At 50.4% G+C, this 16,364-nt stretch overlaps 1 protein-coding gene across 1 annotated transcript in view; it reads right to left on the reverse strand.

Moving 5' to 3' along the window:
• Nucleotides 1-623: 623 nt before the first annotated feature.
• Nucleotides 624-16,364, reverse strand: part of maml3 (mastermind-like transcriptional coactivator 3) — a 93,911-nt gene continuing 78,170 nt past the window's right edge. Inside the window, exons 3-5 of the mRNA XM_048995676.1 lie at nucleotides 6,853-7,098; nucleotides 5,835-5,913; nucleotides 624-3,516 (exon numbers count right to left, since the gene is read on the reverse strand). Coding sequence (XP_048851633.1) covers nucleotides 2,573-3,516; nucleotides 5,835-5,913; nucleotides 6,853-7,098 — 1,269 coding nt within the window. The 3' untranslated portion in view covers nucleotides 624-2,572. The remainder of the gene's footprint in view (nucleotides 3,517-5,834; nucleotides 5,914-6,852; nucleotides 7,099-16,364) is intronic.

Genomic DNA, 16,364 nt, shown 5'->3' on the forward strand with positions numbered 1-16,364 from the left:
TTTTAAAGTTTTCCGCCGCTACTTTTGCATTTTAAACTGCTACTTTTGCATGAGCTCTGCATGTGCGCTCCTCAAGCCATTCCTAATCATTGTCATCCTTGCTGTTTAAATCACTCACGGATAGACGTGTTTTTGGGTATCTGGCTAATTAGCTAGCTCACGTTTGTTTCACAAGAAAAGTATTAAAAGTAGTCTAAATAACCATAATGTCACAGAATGCAACCTAAGGTATTCAGATTTTTTTCAATTGCTCTTTAGCGCCCCCCTAGTCAAAAGGCACACTGAGAAAAGGCAGCCTGCCAAAAAGATTCCAACAGGTTCATGTTCTGCTCTTATGATAATTAACATATAAATTATCAGGGTAAAAAGACTGAAATACCGATGTTAGAATAGATTCTCAAAGTGACGCAATCAGACAAAAAAAAGACATTTCAATGATGATCCGCAGATCCTTATTGGATAACTAAACTCTGCTTAGTTTCAGCCCATTGGTGCCATAGCTGTGGTGAATCGTACGAGGGTACGACCTTCTGAATCATACCCTCACCCTCTACTGGGTCTCACCATCTGAAGGATCCGTGTAATATAATGCAGAAGAAATGTACTGAGACCAGACGGAGACGTTCATTTAATACGATCAACGAGATAACCGTCTTTCTTTATTTTTGTTGTTTTTTTCTGAAAAACAAACGTGTGTAATCTGTTTACATTTCGCAATTCTGTACAGGATAAAAAGAAATAAGCACTGCTTAAGGTACAGAGTAGAATCTCAAACTAGAAAAATGAACAAATAAAAATTAGAATTACAATACAAATTAGTAGTAAGACATTGTCTGAAGTGCAATGGCGTAGCGCGGATGATTTTAAAAGTGGACAAAAAAAAAACGAAAATAAAAATATGTCTCTATTTTCAACAAACAGGAATTTCTTTACAGAGGGTATAGCCATATCATCTGATGTATTTAAACCTGTAAAAACATATTTACAAATAGCAACTTTCTTTTATATACTTTTTTTTCATTATCACATATACGTCAGCACCAGTTAAACAAAATAACGGACCAACGGAAATGACCAACGAACAACAGAAAGAACAAAGTCTACATCCGATTGGTCCCAGACCACGTGACCTGGAGGAATCTGGCAGGTAGCCCTCCTGGGGGGATGGAGACAGTCCTCAGCTAGGGGCTCCACACTGCCCCCTCCTGTCTCCAGAGCGAACGGACCTGCCTCGGAAACATTTGTAATGGAGAGGAAAAAAGCCCAGAATAACGCAGTAAAAGATAAATCCTTTGTTGGGCATTGATTGATATAAAGTCTATAGGCATTAAAGTAAACAAAAAAACCCAATTCATTTCTAGTTAAAGTAAAACATCTCTGTTTTTGTCCTGATGGAGCACGTATTCAGACAGTGTAAGTCCCAAGAAAAAAACAATTCATACTTAAGGTCATTATATCCAATATAATCCAGTTATGTTCCAAATTTTCACTCCAGGGCCCTAACAATCGTTCTAAGCCGCACGTCCCCCTCCGCGAAAATGTGTGAAGTGCAGGTATGAGCATGTATTCGCGGCATTAAAATGCATATTCTGTATAAATATCTAGGTTAAAATTCAAGTTTCCTATTCCAGCTCACACGTTTAAGAATTTGCTGAAGTTACTAGTGGCTGTTACATTTCCTATTAATCTGCGTGAGCTTCCACGTGACAGTGCAGCCAATCAGAACTTCAGCCGGAACCCCACAGTCACGTGTGTGGTGCTTCAACCCATTCCGACGCCGCGTTGCTGGTTGCTAAGAGACGGCCTACCCTACCAGAGCCCATACTGACACCCAACAAAGAATCCTGACTGTTTTGTTGTTATTTTCAAGGTGTAAATAGCAGACAAATGCAGATTAAAGGTAAGCCTGTAAGCGGGAGTGGGTGTGTGGTGCGCTGCTGGGGTTGGGGTGCGGGGGTGCTGGAGTGCGGGGGTGCTGGGGTGCGGGGCTTCAATTCATTACATGTAGGAGAAGCGGCTGATGTTCTCTACAGCTTCTGGGGTAAACAAACGATCGTCAGGTTCAAAGTCAAAGCCTTGTATGCCAATAGTAATGCAGAAAATGCTTCGAGTTAATGACCCCCACGAGACCCACAATGGAAAAACACTCCGAACCGATGAGCTACGTGGCGTGATGCAGATGCTACCAACAATCCCGTAATCCCAATCAAAAAATACCAACAGTTTTCTTAACGGCTTAGTGTTTCTCCTCCAGTGCCCAGAATTTAAGTAAAGTTTCAGATTTTACAGATTCCGCAGTGCAGATTTGAAACTGGGGAAAGTATGGCATTTTTCAAAAGATTAAAAACGCGAATAAAACATCCTGTGTGAAACCATTAGACTCCTGACAGATTGCTCTCCCTTCAGGAGGTGTTTTTAATACCATGACAGTGCACAAAAGCCACTTTTTTTTTTTCTCTCCAGGTCATTAACGTCTTAAAAAATGAAAGCTTTTGTCGTTCACCCAGTTCCTTCCTTCCTTCCTCTTTGTGTCCATCCATAGTCAACTTGAAGCCCCACCCATGTCTGCCCGCTATTGGCTGGAAAAGAACTCGTCCATCCAGCCATCTGCAGAGTCCAGCTCCGCCCTCTCTGGCAGGTTATAGGCTCCGCCTCCAGACGGCTGCCCGCTGTAGCCGTACGACAGGTCCTGACTGGGTGTCCGCTGGTATGTGGGCGGCTGGCTGCCCTGCATGTACGAGCCTCCGGCTGCCACCATTGGTTGGCTCTGCGCCTGGCTGAATGGGGCCATGTTGGGGACGACCTGCGCCATGGCGGGCAAAGTGACGGGCCGCGGCTGGTTGGTCCGCGACTGGGCCGCCACGTGGGGCATCATCTGGCCTCCCATGGCTGGATTCACGGCCCTGGGGTCCACCATGGGCTGGCCCACCCCCTGTGGAAAGTGCTGCTTGACCATACGAGGCTGGCCGGCCTGCATGGCATAAACGGGACTGCCGTTAAAGGGCGCCATCTCCCCGCTAGTCCGGCCCGCCGCTGCCTGCAGGTTCTGCTGCTGCTGCTGTGGCCAACCCTGGGAGGCTCCTCCCATCATGCTTTGCAGTCTCTGCGCCTGGCCCTTGGCAATCGGGGGGCCCTTCATGGGCTGCTGGGACATGTCGGGGTTCATCATCATGCCCTGTCCGTACCCGCTCACCATGCCCCCTGCATGCCCGTTACCAGGCTGCCTCTGCACTTGTGGTGCATTGTGGGCCATACCCACGCCTCCTTGGGCTGGGTGCTGCAGCATCTGGTTCACGCCAGCATTGAGGCCATATATGGTCTGCTGCCCGGCTGGCTGGCCGGTGTAGGCCACGCCCATGTCTGACTGGCCGGCCCCCGTGGGAATGGGGGCGGAGTTCTGCACCGGCGCCATCTGGAGCATCCCTTGATTCTGCTGCTGCTGCTGCTGCTGGAGCAGCCTGGCGTTGCGGATGTTCTGGAGAGCCTGGTTCCTGGCGGCCATCTCCTGCTGCGAGCCTGAAAACGAGAACCACGCATGAGAACCTGGCAGCAGGCAGAGCCGAAAACCTGACAGCCAATGAGCCGTCTTCTCATGGGACCAGGACCAATGAGAGCAGACGGCATCGTTACTCAAAATGTCCCCAGTTCTGTTCTATGATTTAGTGATCGAGATCCACCATTTTCTGACCCTGCTTGAGACACATAAAGATTTAAACAATTACTGGCTGATCCTCCTGCTACCAACCAATAGCAGACATTAGAAATGGACCAGCACAGATGCACGCCTCCCTCGAATGTCTGTGAAGAACAGCACGGAATCACACACGACTCCTTCAAGGAGAACAAAGCAATGCCCCCGGGACGTCTATGGAGAGCTTCTCTTTTCCATTAGCAAAGTAAATCTGTTTCCTTGCCGATCTGACTCAAGTCGTTGGAACATTTGAGATCTGGGTCAGGTTGCCATGGCAACGATTGGAGCCGAAAAAGTTGCGCTTTTCGCATTTCTGATGGACGCTGCATCTTCGGTGAAGAAGTGCGGCGGCACTGTAGATTTTAAATTTGCCGAATGTATTTCTTGGAAGTGCTGTGAGTCCAAACACCTTTCATGAAATTAGATTCTCACAGGTTAGACTTGAGTGCGAGTCCATGGAAAAATTCTGAGACCTGTTGGCAAGCGCTCCAGATTTATTACCAGTTGTTACACCACTGAGTGTTGGATGTAACCGAGTTACACCACTGAGTGTTGGATGTAACCGAGTTACACAACTGGGCGTTTGATGTGACTTTGCTCTGAGTTGCACCACTAACTGTTAGATGTGACTTTGTTCCAAGATAGACCACTGTGTGTTGGATGTTACATTTCACTGAGTTACAGCACAGGGTGTTTGATGTGACTTCACTCTGAGTTACACTACTGGGTGCTACTTCTAGGTAGAGTTAGGGAACTTGTTGAGCCTGACCTGCAAGTACTCAAACCGAGTAACTTAATCCATATAATTGCATGAGTTGGACGGAAAACAATTTGCTTAATAAATAAGGATTTTCCAATGAAACTACTTCAAAGTGTCCTTCAGAATTCAGGACAAATCATGACTTAGACCAGCAAAGGTCTCTAGTCCTGAATATCACCATCCTGTGACATGCTGCTGAATATCATACGAAGGTCCCACAAAAAGCATGTCCTCACCGGGCAGAAACCACAGGACGACCTGAGGCCAACTTTACAGACGTGGGTCTCTGACAGCAACCGTTTCTGCCATTTCTTCAAGAAGACATTTGAGGAGTTAGAAGTCTTTGCTTCTCACTGAGGTGCTGCCTGGAGATTGGGCTTCACAGATACAGTTTTTCGGGTTCATGTTCTCCGCAGAAGCGGCACAGAAGATGCAGAATCAGTCAGTCAAGACATTGGTTTGTCCAGGTGCTCAGAATTAGACGCCATCAGCTTTTCCCATCATCAGCTATGGGAACTGGGATTTGGACCTGCTCTTTTGGCTCCTCCTTGGCCAGCCATGCGACAGCACCCCTCCCCGCACTAACATGTGGCTGTTAAAGGAAGCACCGTTCTCCTTCACCAGGTTCTAACCTCCAGTCAGTTACCATTCATTTATTCAGATTTATTTTTCATCGGGGAAGTTTCTGAGCTGTTTGAAATCACAATTCAAAATTTTGCCAGGTAAGTTTTCATCCAGAGGGACTTCAATGTTTTTCGTTATTGTTCTAGCTGCTTACAAAGGAGAGTGAACGGTGTCGCATCACATGACCTGGTCACCTGACCTACACACAGTACAAATGGTTATGGAGGAGTTTGACCAGAAAGTGAAGGAAAAGCGGCCAATGAGGGCTCAGCATATGTGGGACCTCCTGCAGGACAGCTGGAAAAGCATCTCAGGAGGCCACCTCATGGAACTGGTGTAGAGGAGACAGTAGGGTCAGCCAGTCTCTGGGGTGATTGGGGTTAAGGGCCTCGCTCAAGGGCCCAATGGTGGGATCACTCTGCCGAACAGGGATTTTAACCAGCTACCCTCTGAATCCCAACCTACAGAGCTGCCCCCCCCCAACAAATGAGTTTTTTTTATACTTTTTTGGTTGATCCATAATTCCATATGTGTCATCTTATAGTTTTGACGACTTTATAATTATTCTAAAACATAGAGAATAGAACAAATAAACCTTTCTATGGGTAGATGTGTCCAAACTTTTATCTAAGAGGCAACACAAGAGAGTCCAACTATATGTCATTTTAAAATGTTTAAATTCCACTAAGAGGAGCCTCTATCCCGTGCTGTGAGCCGGGCCCGGCTGCTGTGTTTGTGATCATCTGGGTCATGTCTTACCCTGGAACTGGTTCACCTGCTGAACGGGGTAAGGGCCTCTCTGCTGGTGGGGCAGCTGCCTGGGGTGCTGCTGCTGTAACTGTGGAAGGGAGGGGGGTGGGGCATTAGATGCATGAACAACATGGGATAAGACAGACAACTCCACCACACAGACTCTGGGGTAGATAGAGCACTGCATGACATGATTAAGCAGTGTTACCTCCAGGCCAAGAGGCAGCTAATCTGCAGAGCACAATGTATGATCCCGTCTCTGAAGACCAGGGACCAGTGTTTATGGGGTATAATCCAGTTTCAGTGGAACATTGCACATGATCCAGTGCTTATGAAGCACTGTAAACAATTTCATGTTGATAGAATAATGTATATGATCCCGTATCTAAAGAACAGTGTTTATGGAGCAATATGGATAATCCATTATCTATGGAGAACTGTGCATGATCCATTGTTTATGTAGCGCAGCATATAAGTCGGTGTTCATGCGACAGGGCTTATGATACACTGCTAATGTTATGCCTTATATGATACATTGTCTGCAGAACACTGCATATCATCCAGTGTTTAAAGACAAGAGCCCAATATTTAAGAGCAATGTATAAATAGAGCACCATATACGATCCAGTGCCAATGGAACACTGTATGTAGTCCAGTGTTTATAGAGTACTATATATGATCCAGTGCCAAAGGAACACTGCATTATCCAGTATTTATAGAGCATCGGATATGATCCAGTGCCAATGGAATGCTGCATATAATCCAGTATTTATAGAGCACTGGATATGATCCAATGCCAATTGAACACTATATGTAATCCAGTGTTTATAGAGTACTATATATGATCCAGTGCCAATGGAAAGCTGCATTAATCCGATATATATACTGCGTTCACAGAGCACGGTATATGAACCAGTGCCAATGGAACACTGTATAAGGAGCACAGTGTATGACCCAGTTTCTAAAGGCCAGAGGACAAAGACCAGAGCTTGGAGACTGGTGCACGGAGCTGTCCGTCGCGGGATACCTGCTCGGCCAGCAACTGCTGCTGCCTCTGTTCTCGCAGAGCCTGCTGCTTCTGCTGCTCAAGCAGGTGCAATTGCACACGCTTCTCCTGCTCCATCTGCATCATCTGCTTCATCATGGCTGCCTGCTGTGGGTTGCCTAGGTATCCCGGCGCGCTGCCATTGGTCCCTGGCACCACGGCTCCTGGGCCAGTGAGTGATGGCTGGACCCCACCAGGCTGCCGTGGGACACCAACCATGTTCTGTTCCTGAGGGATAGAGAGATGGCTTTCAAACATAGAGTGGTTGGATGGTGCACATAGTCATCCTACATGGTTACCCCGTATTGAAAGGATGCCCCCATCACACACACCTAAGAGCATCCATCCACTCATCAACCAACTGCTTACTCTGCCCAGGGTCACATGGGGGGCTGGAGCCAATCCCATGCAGCAGGGTCACATGGGGGGCTGGAGCCAATCCCATGCAGCAGGGTCACATGGGGGGCTGGAGCCAATCCCATGCAGCAGGGTCACATGGGGGGCTGGAGCCAATCCCATGCAGCAGGGTCACATGGGGGGCTGGAGCCAATCTCATGCAGCAGGGTCACATGGGGGGCTGGAGCCAATCCCATGCAGCAGGGTCACATGGGGGGCTGGAGCCAATCCCATGCAGCACAGGGCACATGGCTTAGTTAAAGTCTCTTTAATCACCTTTATGTGTCGATGCGCTCTAATGCACACCATGCAAGGCCACAGCTCGGCTGATTCCGCATACATCACTCAAGAAACTACTTATTCCAGTTTTTTTTTACCCCAGGTTATTCTTACGATCTATTCTCCTATATTTTTAATACTTTCGCAATATGTAATGCTTGCACTAGGAAGGCAGTCCACCTCATTTCTTTATGTGTGTATACAAGCGACAATAAAGTTGACTTTGATACATCAGCACTAATTAATGTTTATAGATGCTAATGACATGGTTTTAGCTCAGCTTAATGAAAACTGTCTGGTTAAAAGGCAGCAGCCAGATGGACAGGCTGTAGAGAGCCAACCAAACCTCAGAATCAAATCAATAAAGCAGACATACTAATTAAAACACTAACAAAATGTATTAATAAGGGGACCCATTACTGCCTCCATCCCATGCCTGAAGTGGGTTTCCCCAGCAGAGGGCGCTCTGCCTCAGGCAAGCTGTGCTGCTGGACATGCCTGCCTCTCGTGCTCCGCGTCTTGGGGCTCAGCTCTGCGAGGCAGCGCTCACAGCCACTTGATTTATGTCACACTTTGAGTGGGTCACTGTGGTTACCAAGGCAACGACTCTCCAGCATGGAGTCCCTGGATCTAATAAGGAGGCCTCCACCGTGGCAAGGAGCCTTTCGGACTCTGTGACATCACCGCCATGGACGCCAGCTGTTATCGGATCAGCTGTTAATACCCTGTTTCCAGAATAGAATTGCCCGTCACCCATCGATCCAGGAAGCAGACATGTATGTTTGTTGTCAACAGGTGAGCAATTCAGGGATTTTTAAAAAAATAAGAAGCGCCATAATTCATAGACAGACCAAGCTTATCATTAGGCAATGATATGTTTTGAGTCAGTGAGTGACAGGGGAGAGGGCCAATCACCTTTCAGCTGGGGCCAGTGACCCTATGGCCCCGCCCTTTTATGGTGAGCGCTAAACCTGCTGCTACCAGTGGGTCCTCCAAACATGGCGTTTAATTACAAACACACACGCACCTAAGCATGCAGAAACACAGTGAACAGCGCCCCCCGGTGGGCCGAGAGCAGATCTACATGTGCGGCCGCCGGTGGCTGAAATGAGGCACTGCTCGCTTGCACGGTTGTGCTTTACGTGCGTCTGATCGACAGGGTGACTGGAATGGGTATGGGCTGGGTGACGACATGCAGAAAAAGAAGGTAATCAAAACTGAAGCTCCATAAACATACAGAGAGAGGGCTATAGTGCTCAATAAAGATCTAATTCAATGACGTTCAGTCACAGGGGAAAACCCAAAAGCCAGAAAAGGCCACACATGGCATACGCTGAATGATATAATGTGTTTTAAGTGCAGGTGTAAAATACGTACGATAACACAGTAAATCAAAGACTAAGTGGCTAGAAGTGCCTGCAACAGCAGCCTCCAGCCAGGGGGTGGCGACATTGCTCCGTCCTGTCAGCTCCGTCTCAGCCTTTTCCCGGCAGATGGCTTAATCATGACCAGTATAATATATGTCTCCCTGTTGTCTGAGGGCGAGCTGCTGCGTAGAAATGCGTCGGCAGAGAGTGGATGGCCAGGCGACCGCCGTCCTCGCGGTGAGCAAACTGCACTCACCGCGGGGGATGGATGCTGCCCTGCACTGCCTGCAACAACCAGAGGAGTCCCGCGGGAGCACAGACAGATCCCCCCCATCCTGCTCCAGTTGCTGTCCACCCCCCTCCTCGTCTTCTAATAAATGCCCGCCACCCTCACCCTCATTCCTCCCCCCCAACATCCTGCCTGCCACCCCCTTCTCCTCCACATGGCACTTAAGGCCTCAAAACTTCACCTTCACTGCCTCTACAAGGCAGCTAAAAGATGCGGGCACCTCGCATGACCCTGTCGTCCAGGTTCTCCTTCCACCATTAGGGGGCCACGTTCAGTAATCAGCATCCACTGGCGTCTTGTTCCAGTATTGTCACCTGCTCTGTGGAAAGGACAGTCAGCCAGACGTATCCGGAGCGCCTGCCCATGCCACAGATTAGCCACCACCAGCATCTCACTCCTACAGCTAATTAGAAGACATGTAAATATTAACAGCGTCAAACCCCTGGAAGCCAGACGAGGAGGAGCTCCTATCTCTCCGAGTGAAAGTGAAACAATTACGTCTGATTAACTGGATCTTTACATCTAGATGAGAGAGAGCAGATCATGAGGAAGGGAGAGAGGAAGCGCAGGAAGTTCTAAGAGCTTTCTGATAATACTCCTTATCGCTCATCCGTGCAGGATGCAGGGCCTCAGTCCTTCACGTTAGTCAGTGAGGCAGTAATGAAGTAAATATCCCATTTCCTGAAGGTGGCGGGTGGCATTGGGTAAGGGGCATTCTCCCGGTCTGGATCCTGCGTCGCGAAAGGAGCATGACATCAAAGCGACCTCCGCTCCCTGTCATTGCGGAAAATTCCGGAACGCTCACTGGCCGGCGCTTTTGCAAAGGACCGCAAGCTGTCGCTGACGTGGAGGTTTCTGGCTCTGCGCTACGCAAAGAGGTACGAGACGGCCGGGTCAGGATACGAGCTCCAGCGTAGTTGCCGGGGGGGGACGGGGTATACTTCATTAGCACCAGGGTCAGTAAGTGTAATTATAATTAGTGTAAACAGAAAGGGCTGGGGCCCTCTTTAGCCAGACAGCCCCCTATAAACCCCCCTTTCTCAGACATCAAAACCTGCACCCCCCCACTCCCTCAGGCAGTGTATGTGACGGACTCACACCCTCTCCCTACCAATCCCGACCTTGCAGGTCAAAAGGGCCGGCATCGCCGAATGTCCTGAAACCCCGGCTACCTACTCCCAGCCACCCCCCCCCCCCCCAACCGCCGGCCCCCATACCAGACCGGAATGGAACGTTGCTGCAGTCTCCCTTTCAGCGGGGGAGGGGGTTACCTTGTCAGAACAGCAATCCTCAGATCCATAATCGCGTGGCACTGAGCCTCTTCCCCCATAAACCACCGTCTGTCCTCCACGATGGACCCAGGTGGGATTCCGGGGAGCCACCTGATCTCGTGGAGGCCCGGCCAGACCCCTACAGCTCACACGCTGCTCCTTAATCCCATTAAAGTGGGAAAAGCACGCGACACAAAACAAAATCGTGCGGCCATATGAAAATTATGCAACGGCGGAAAATGCGATAACCCTGAACAGATGGTGCCGCCGAGCTTTTGTGGAATTAAGAGATATCCACAGACCGCGGGTCAGAGAGGATGCATGTAGACCTGCGGTCCTGGCAGTGCACACAGCCCGGCAGAGGGTGCCACGTCATGGGCACACTGAGACTCAGACTCATTTTGGGGAAAAATCCAATAAGTAATAATTATAATTTCCAAGAATGTCTGAAATTGACCACTGCTAGAGTGACAAATACAGCCCGCGGACTCCCATTCACGGGCACTGACAGCCCGCGGACTCCCATTCACGGGCACTGACAGCCCGCGGACTCCCATCAACGGGCACTGACAGCCCGCGGACTCCCAGTAACAGGCACTGACAGCCCGCGGACTCCCATTCACGGGCACTGACAGCCCGCGGACTCCCATTAACGGGCACTGACAGCCCGCGGACTCCCAGTAACGGGCACTGACACGGGTAGCCCGCAGACTCCCATTCACGGGCACTGACAACCCGCAGACTCCCATTAACGGGCACTGACACGGGCAGCCCGCGGACTCCCATTCACGGGCACTGACAACCCGTAGACTCCCATTAACGGGCACTGACACGGGCAGCCCACAGACTCCCATTCATGGGCACTGACAGCCCGCGGACTCCCATTCACAGGCACTGACACAGGCAGCTTCAATGCAGATGGTATGCACTGGTAGAGGGTCCTCTCATTTTTTACTGTATCCACCAGTGAGCTCCATCGTTTTTCATTACCACACCGCTGAAGGCCCCAATCTCCGGGCCATGCTTTCACCAGATTCATTTCCTTCGCTGCCTCCGCTGTGGGGACTTGGACATCAAAGATGCATAAATCGCCTTCCCACATAACCAATGCAGCTAAAAATACCAAAATGCTATATTTCAATTGGACGTCCAATCAGCATGTGACACAAAGATTTAGGGCTTTGGGATCTACAGACGGCAGCTACGACGTAAAGGCCCCTAAAATGTCACTCGGCGTTCGGCAGTGGAGGCAGGCGTCTGTATCCTTTCAGCAGCTTCCCGACGGCCCCGTTCTGCTCCTTTCATACTCCATCCTGCAGACAGGATACATGGTGTCCCTATAAGGTGACTGTCGGCCTTTACGCAACACAGGAAGTTGGGGGGAGGGCGCTGCCAGTCAATCAGAGCTCTCTCCACAGTGGCAGCAATCAACCCCAGCCTATGGTCGCTCTCGCCTTGGTGGCAGCTGCCAGCCGTAGCCAATCAGAACTCCCTCTCCCACAAAGGCTCGCTCTACCACGCCGGCTCATGGAAGACAAATGGTGTTTGCATGTTCCTGCCCCCTGCCTACCCATCCCCCAAAGTGTGTGCTGGGGGCTGGCTGCCCAGAGCAGGCTTTGCACAGCTGAGTCAACAGCAGCAGAAGGCGTTCTGTCACTGCGGAGGCCTTTGGTCTTTCCCCCCATCAATTCCAGGCAGGCAGACCAGGCCTGGGGTCTATTAGCAGCTAACTGCTGATTTCTGCATGTGTATTTAAAAAATATATATTTCTTGTGTCCATAACTTCCATTTCACGTTGGACTGAAGCCTTGAAGATTCAGATGGAAGTCGGCATGTCGTTTGAGGGTGTTATTGCCCCGTGTTGAGGTGGCTGGAGTATCGGTTACAGAAGCCATCCAAACCTGTCGACAGCTCCCCCCCCCCCCCACCCACCTCAGTCTCCATGACAACATGGCAGGTAATGGATTAGCAGCGCTGACAGGCGTTCTTGGGTTACGGACGGTGAGCTGAAAGCCAAGCCCAGGTCCCTGCTCCAGAAAGCTCAGGGCATGACGGCGCCGCCCTGGAGGCACAGACGTGCGCTGCACTGGCATCGGGAGCCTATGTGTGCGCTTGTGGCTCTGCCCATCCATGGCATGGAGCAGCTGGCTCGAAGGTAAAACAGCAGACCCCCTCACTGGACAGCTCGGACCCGGTGCCAGCCCTTTATCCCACACTCCAGGGGAGCCTTAATCTACAGCCAATTCCCCAACAGAGACGACGTCGCCTTGCTGCTGCCGAGGCGGCTGGCCAGCACCGCAGACGGCATCTGGAGCACGCTGGGTGTTCAGAGCTGCCTTTGGACACCCCTGGGGGCATTACCTTAAAGAGTAGCCTCCCTGTCATGGCCCCAATCCCACCAACCCCCCGTTGAAACGACAGAGGAATCGCAGATTAGCCGTTATCGATTCACAGCTACAGCAGTTGAGGGCGACTGTGGAAATGAGGGACCGAGACCCGTGCGGGTCTGTGGTCTGCCACGTTTATCGGGGGCAGCCGGGTTATTTAACGCTATTATATGATTGCCTTGATGTCAAACGGTTGATTATCCTCCTCCGACGATTATCTCTGGTCACAGCCCTCCCCAGCCAACGGATCTGAGTGATTTTAATAATTCGTGAGGAGATCATTTCTATTACACGCCTGTTAAAAGAGACACGCCCCCTACCCCGTTTCCCTGTCTCTCCCTCACAGGGAGAATTAGAGCTCATCCACAGAGACGTGTCTGTAAACGTCTCAATTAGCCAGCCATCCCCCCCCCCCCCCCCAGACCGGGGTCAGAATCGGTCCGCAGAGAGGCAGAAGGAACATGGAGCAGGCAAATGGCAGAGGTCGGCTGGGTAGAGGCAAGCAGAGTTCTGGTGGATCCTAGCATGGAACAGGCTAGCAGACACAGGAGAAAACATGCTGAAGAGCTGCCATCGACGTGGTGAAAACGTGGCAAAAGCACAGCGTAGATAAACGCTAGTGAAATCCCGGTGACGATCTGGGGACAAAAACCAGCCGACTGAAAGAAAGCTGTGATTTCAATTCTGGAGCAGTAGTGCACAACTGGCCAGATACTACAGCAATCAGCCCCAGTACCACAGCGCCTCCTTCAGGACCCACCAGCGTGCGATTAGCTGTCCGGACGCGAGAGCAGAGTAGCATACATGCGCAGCCATTTTGCGGTTCACACTTCTTTTGTTAACTCAGTGCTGACAGGTGTGGTTTAGCAGGTAAAAACCACACACCACGCATCAGAAATAAAAAACTGCTTTGTACTAATGTCCAGGGATCAAGTTTGAAAACAAACCAGTTTGAAGGAGTTTATTTTTCCTCTTGTAGAGAGTCTACAATCGCAGGTCTCCAAAGCTCCAGGACAAAGGGAGTGGCTCTTAGCCAGGGATAACAACGTCGGGCTTCATACAATAAGACAGAACATTTTTCCAGCATCGAAAAGAAAACAGATTTTTTTGCTTATGAGAATCAGCATCCATGCTCTGCTTGTCGTCATCAGCGCTAAGCCATCGGGGATGCATCGGTACCCCAGCCCTCCTCGCCGACGACATTTATGCCTCAGCTTTTCTCCCCCAACGACGAGAACCGCTGATTATTAAGGCTACTGCACCTTTAACGCATCCTTCGGATTTGCATATTGGCCATGACGTGCCTCAGAGCATTAAATGATTTAATTGGAGGATGACAAAATAGTAGAAAAATCGATGCATTAGGGACGCAAAATGATACTAAATTTACGGACATGGGAAATTATGTTACATGAATGCCCCCCCCCCCCCCCCCACCAGAAATCATGGATACGGGGGGGGGGATATCTGCACTAAAATGCTAACAGAGGTCTCAGAGGCAGAAAATGGAAAGGCCATTAAACAAAGTGTTTCTCTTACAGGCCTAATGACTGAATTCCACATTCTAGAAAAAGGAGAAAACATCAGCTAAACGCACATGCACCCCCCCCACCCCGCACCCCCCACCCCGTCTCTGAGGGGAATCGCACCCTTTCAGTCACTCCGGTGCCAAAACGGGAACATTACACTAACAGAATTGGTGACGATTTCCAGTGCTGTTGAGGGAAAAGTTTATAAATAAACCAGGGGGCTACGATGGGGGCTTGGGGCATTAATCTCCGGCTGGTAAACGGTGTGGTCTCCCTCCACCGACTTCCACCGCTCCTCTCCAACTCTACGCCACGTCATCACATGCTCTAAAACGCCCTCTTCAGAAGCCCATTCTCAGGGCTGTGCTGACTTCAGCCATATTAGGTCCTAAAAGCATCCATTATCCCCCGCACACACAAATTAACCAATCAGATGGCTATGGGGCATCTGTCATGTGATGATGTCAAGGCCTTTCCAAACAATGCACTGGGAAACTTGCACCTACAGATTTGCACCTGTAGGCTGCCTCACTATTGCCTCCGGAGGTTAGGAGGACAAACTACAAAAATACATAAATAAAAATATAATTCTTCCTTTGGTCCTTGGCAGGGGCAGGGAACCTGATCCACGGCGAGCCGGAGTTAGTGTGGGTTTTTGGGATGACCTCTCAGTCAACCAATAATAAAGCAACGCTTCTCAACTTCAGTCCAGGGGACCCACTGCGATTGGCAGATTGAAAGTCCAACCCAAAAACCCGCAACCCACACCGACCCTCCATGGATCAGGCTCCCCACCCTGGTCCACGGCATAGCAGAGCGAGAAAGGAGAGCCTCTGAAATCAGCTTAGAAAGACGTCACCTCTAGAATGAGAGGACAACTGTGTGGTTGGGAGGCAGCAGAGTCGATGGCCTGAAGGCTTGGCTGTACCATACATCCATCTGGGCACATGACAGGAGTCCACGGTCAGAACAGGGTCCTCCTCTCCCGCCGTGGACCCTCCCCGGCCAGTTCGGCGGCTGGGTCACTCGCTCTCTTCACACACTAGGGTCTAAGGTGATGCCAGATGCAGCTGGACAAGGTCCACAGCCTCGTTTGGTCGGACCACAAGCATCCCTGAGCCTGGTCTATAGCAAGTAAAACTGAGGTAATTTTACAGAGCCGCTGTGTTATCTCAGACCTGACAGTCACGTCTAAAATAAAGATGGTTCACTATTTTCACTCTCAGGCTAAGTCAGTGTTTGCCATACCCCCACACTCAGTCCAGGATTCTGCTCCCTCCCAGTGCACCTGAACCAAACAATCAAACAGGAACACAGAATACCTATACAGGTATGCCGGGTGGTGGGAAAATGTGGACTGGATTGAGAAACACGGGGTTAAGTAAGCCAATGAAGTTAAAGGAAGCCCTGCTGTGCATTTGCTGTGCTGCTCGACTTTTTGGATGCGATAGCAAGAGGACTCGGAGCGCGGGTTGCTGCGACAGTCACCACAGCTGACCTGAGGGGTAAATCCGTCCCCTTAGAGGAGGTCGGCGCAGTCTGCTGGTCTATGGTAAGCAAGCCCGGGGTAAAAACAAGTCGGTGGCACGAGCCGGTCGGGCGCGACATGAAGCTGACAGGATGAGGGTTAACGAGGATTCCCCCATTTAAGAGCCACACAAATAGCCTTGATGACCTCCGGATCAGAGGGCTGAGATCCCCTGGGCCAGTCGCCGATCTGTGGGCCCCCACACCCAGATCGGGCGAGCAGATGGCTGCGAGCTCTCCGCGGCTCCAGCGACACGCCTCCGTATCGCCGGGGGGGGAAAAACGGCGGCTGAGGGACCCCGCTAGTCATTCACAGCTGCTGCTGCAGTGATGGGTTACAGGCCGGGGGTGAAGCTACCCCCACATCATCTCACTGACCTGTTTGTTTTTAAAGGCACTTTTCAACAGCGATGGCAGCGTTATAGGCCTCGAGTGTGGCTACCTGCGAT

Source organism: Brienomyrus brachyistius, chromosome 25 (genome assembly GCF_023856365.1).
Source record: "Brienomyrus brachyistius isolate T26 chromosome 25, BBRACH_0.4, whole genome shotgun sequence".
In the NCBI taxonomy this organism is placed as follows: domain Eukaryota; kingdom Metazoa; phylum Chordata; class Actinopteri; order Osteoglossiformes; family Mormyridae; genus Brienomyrus; species Brienomyrus brachyistius.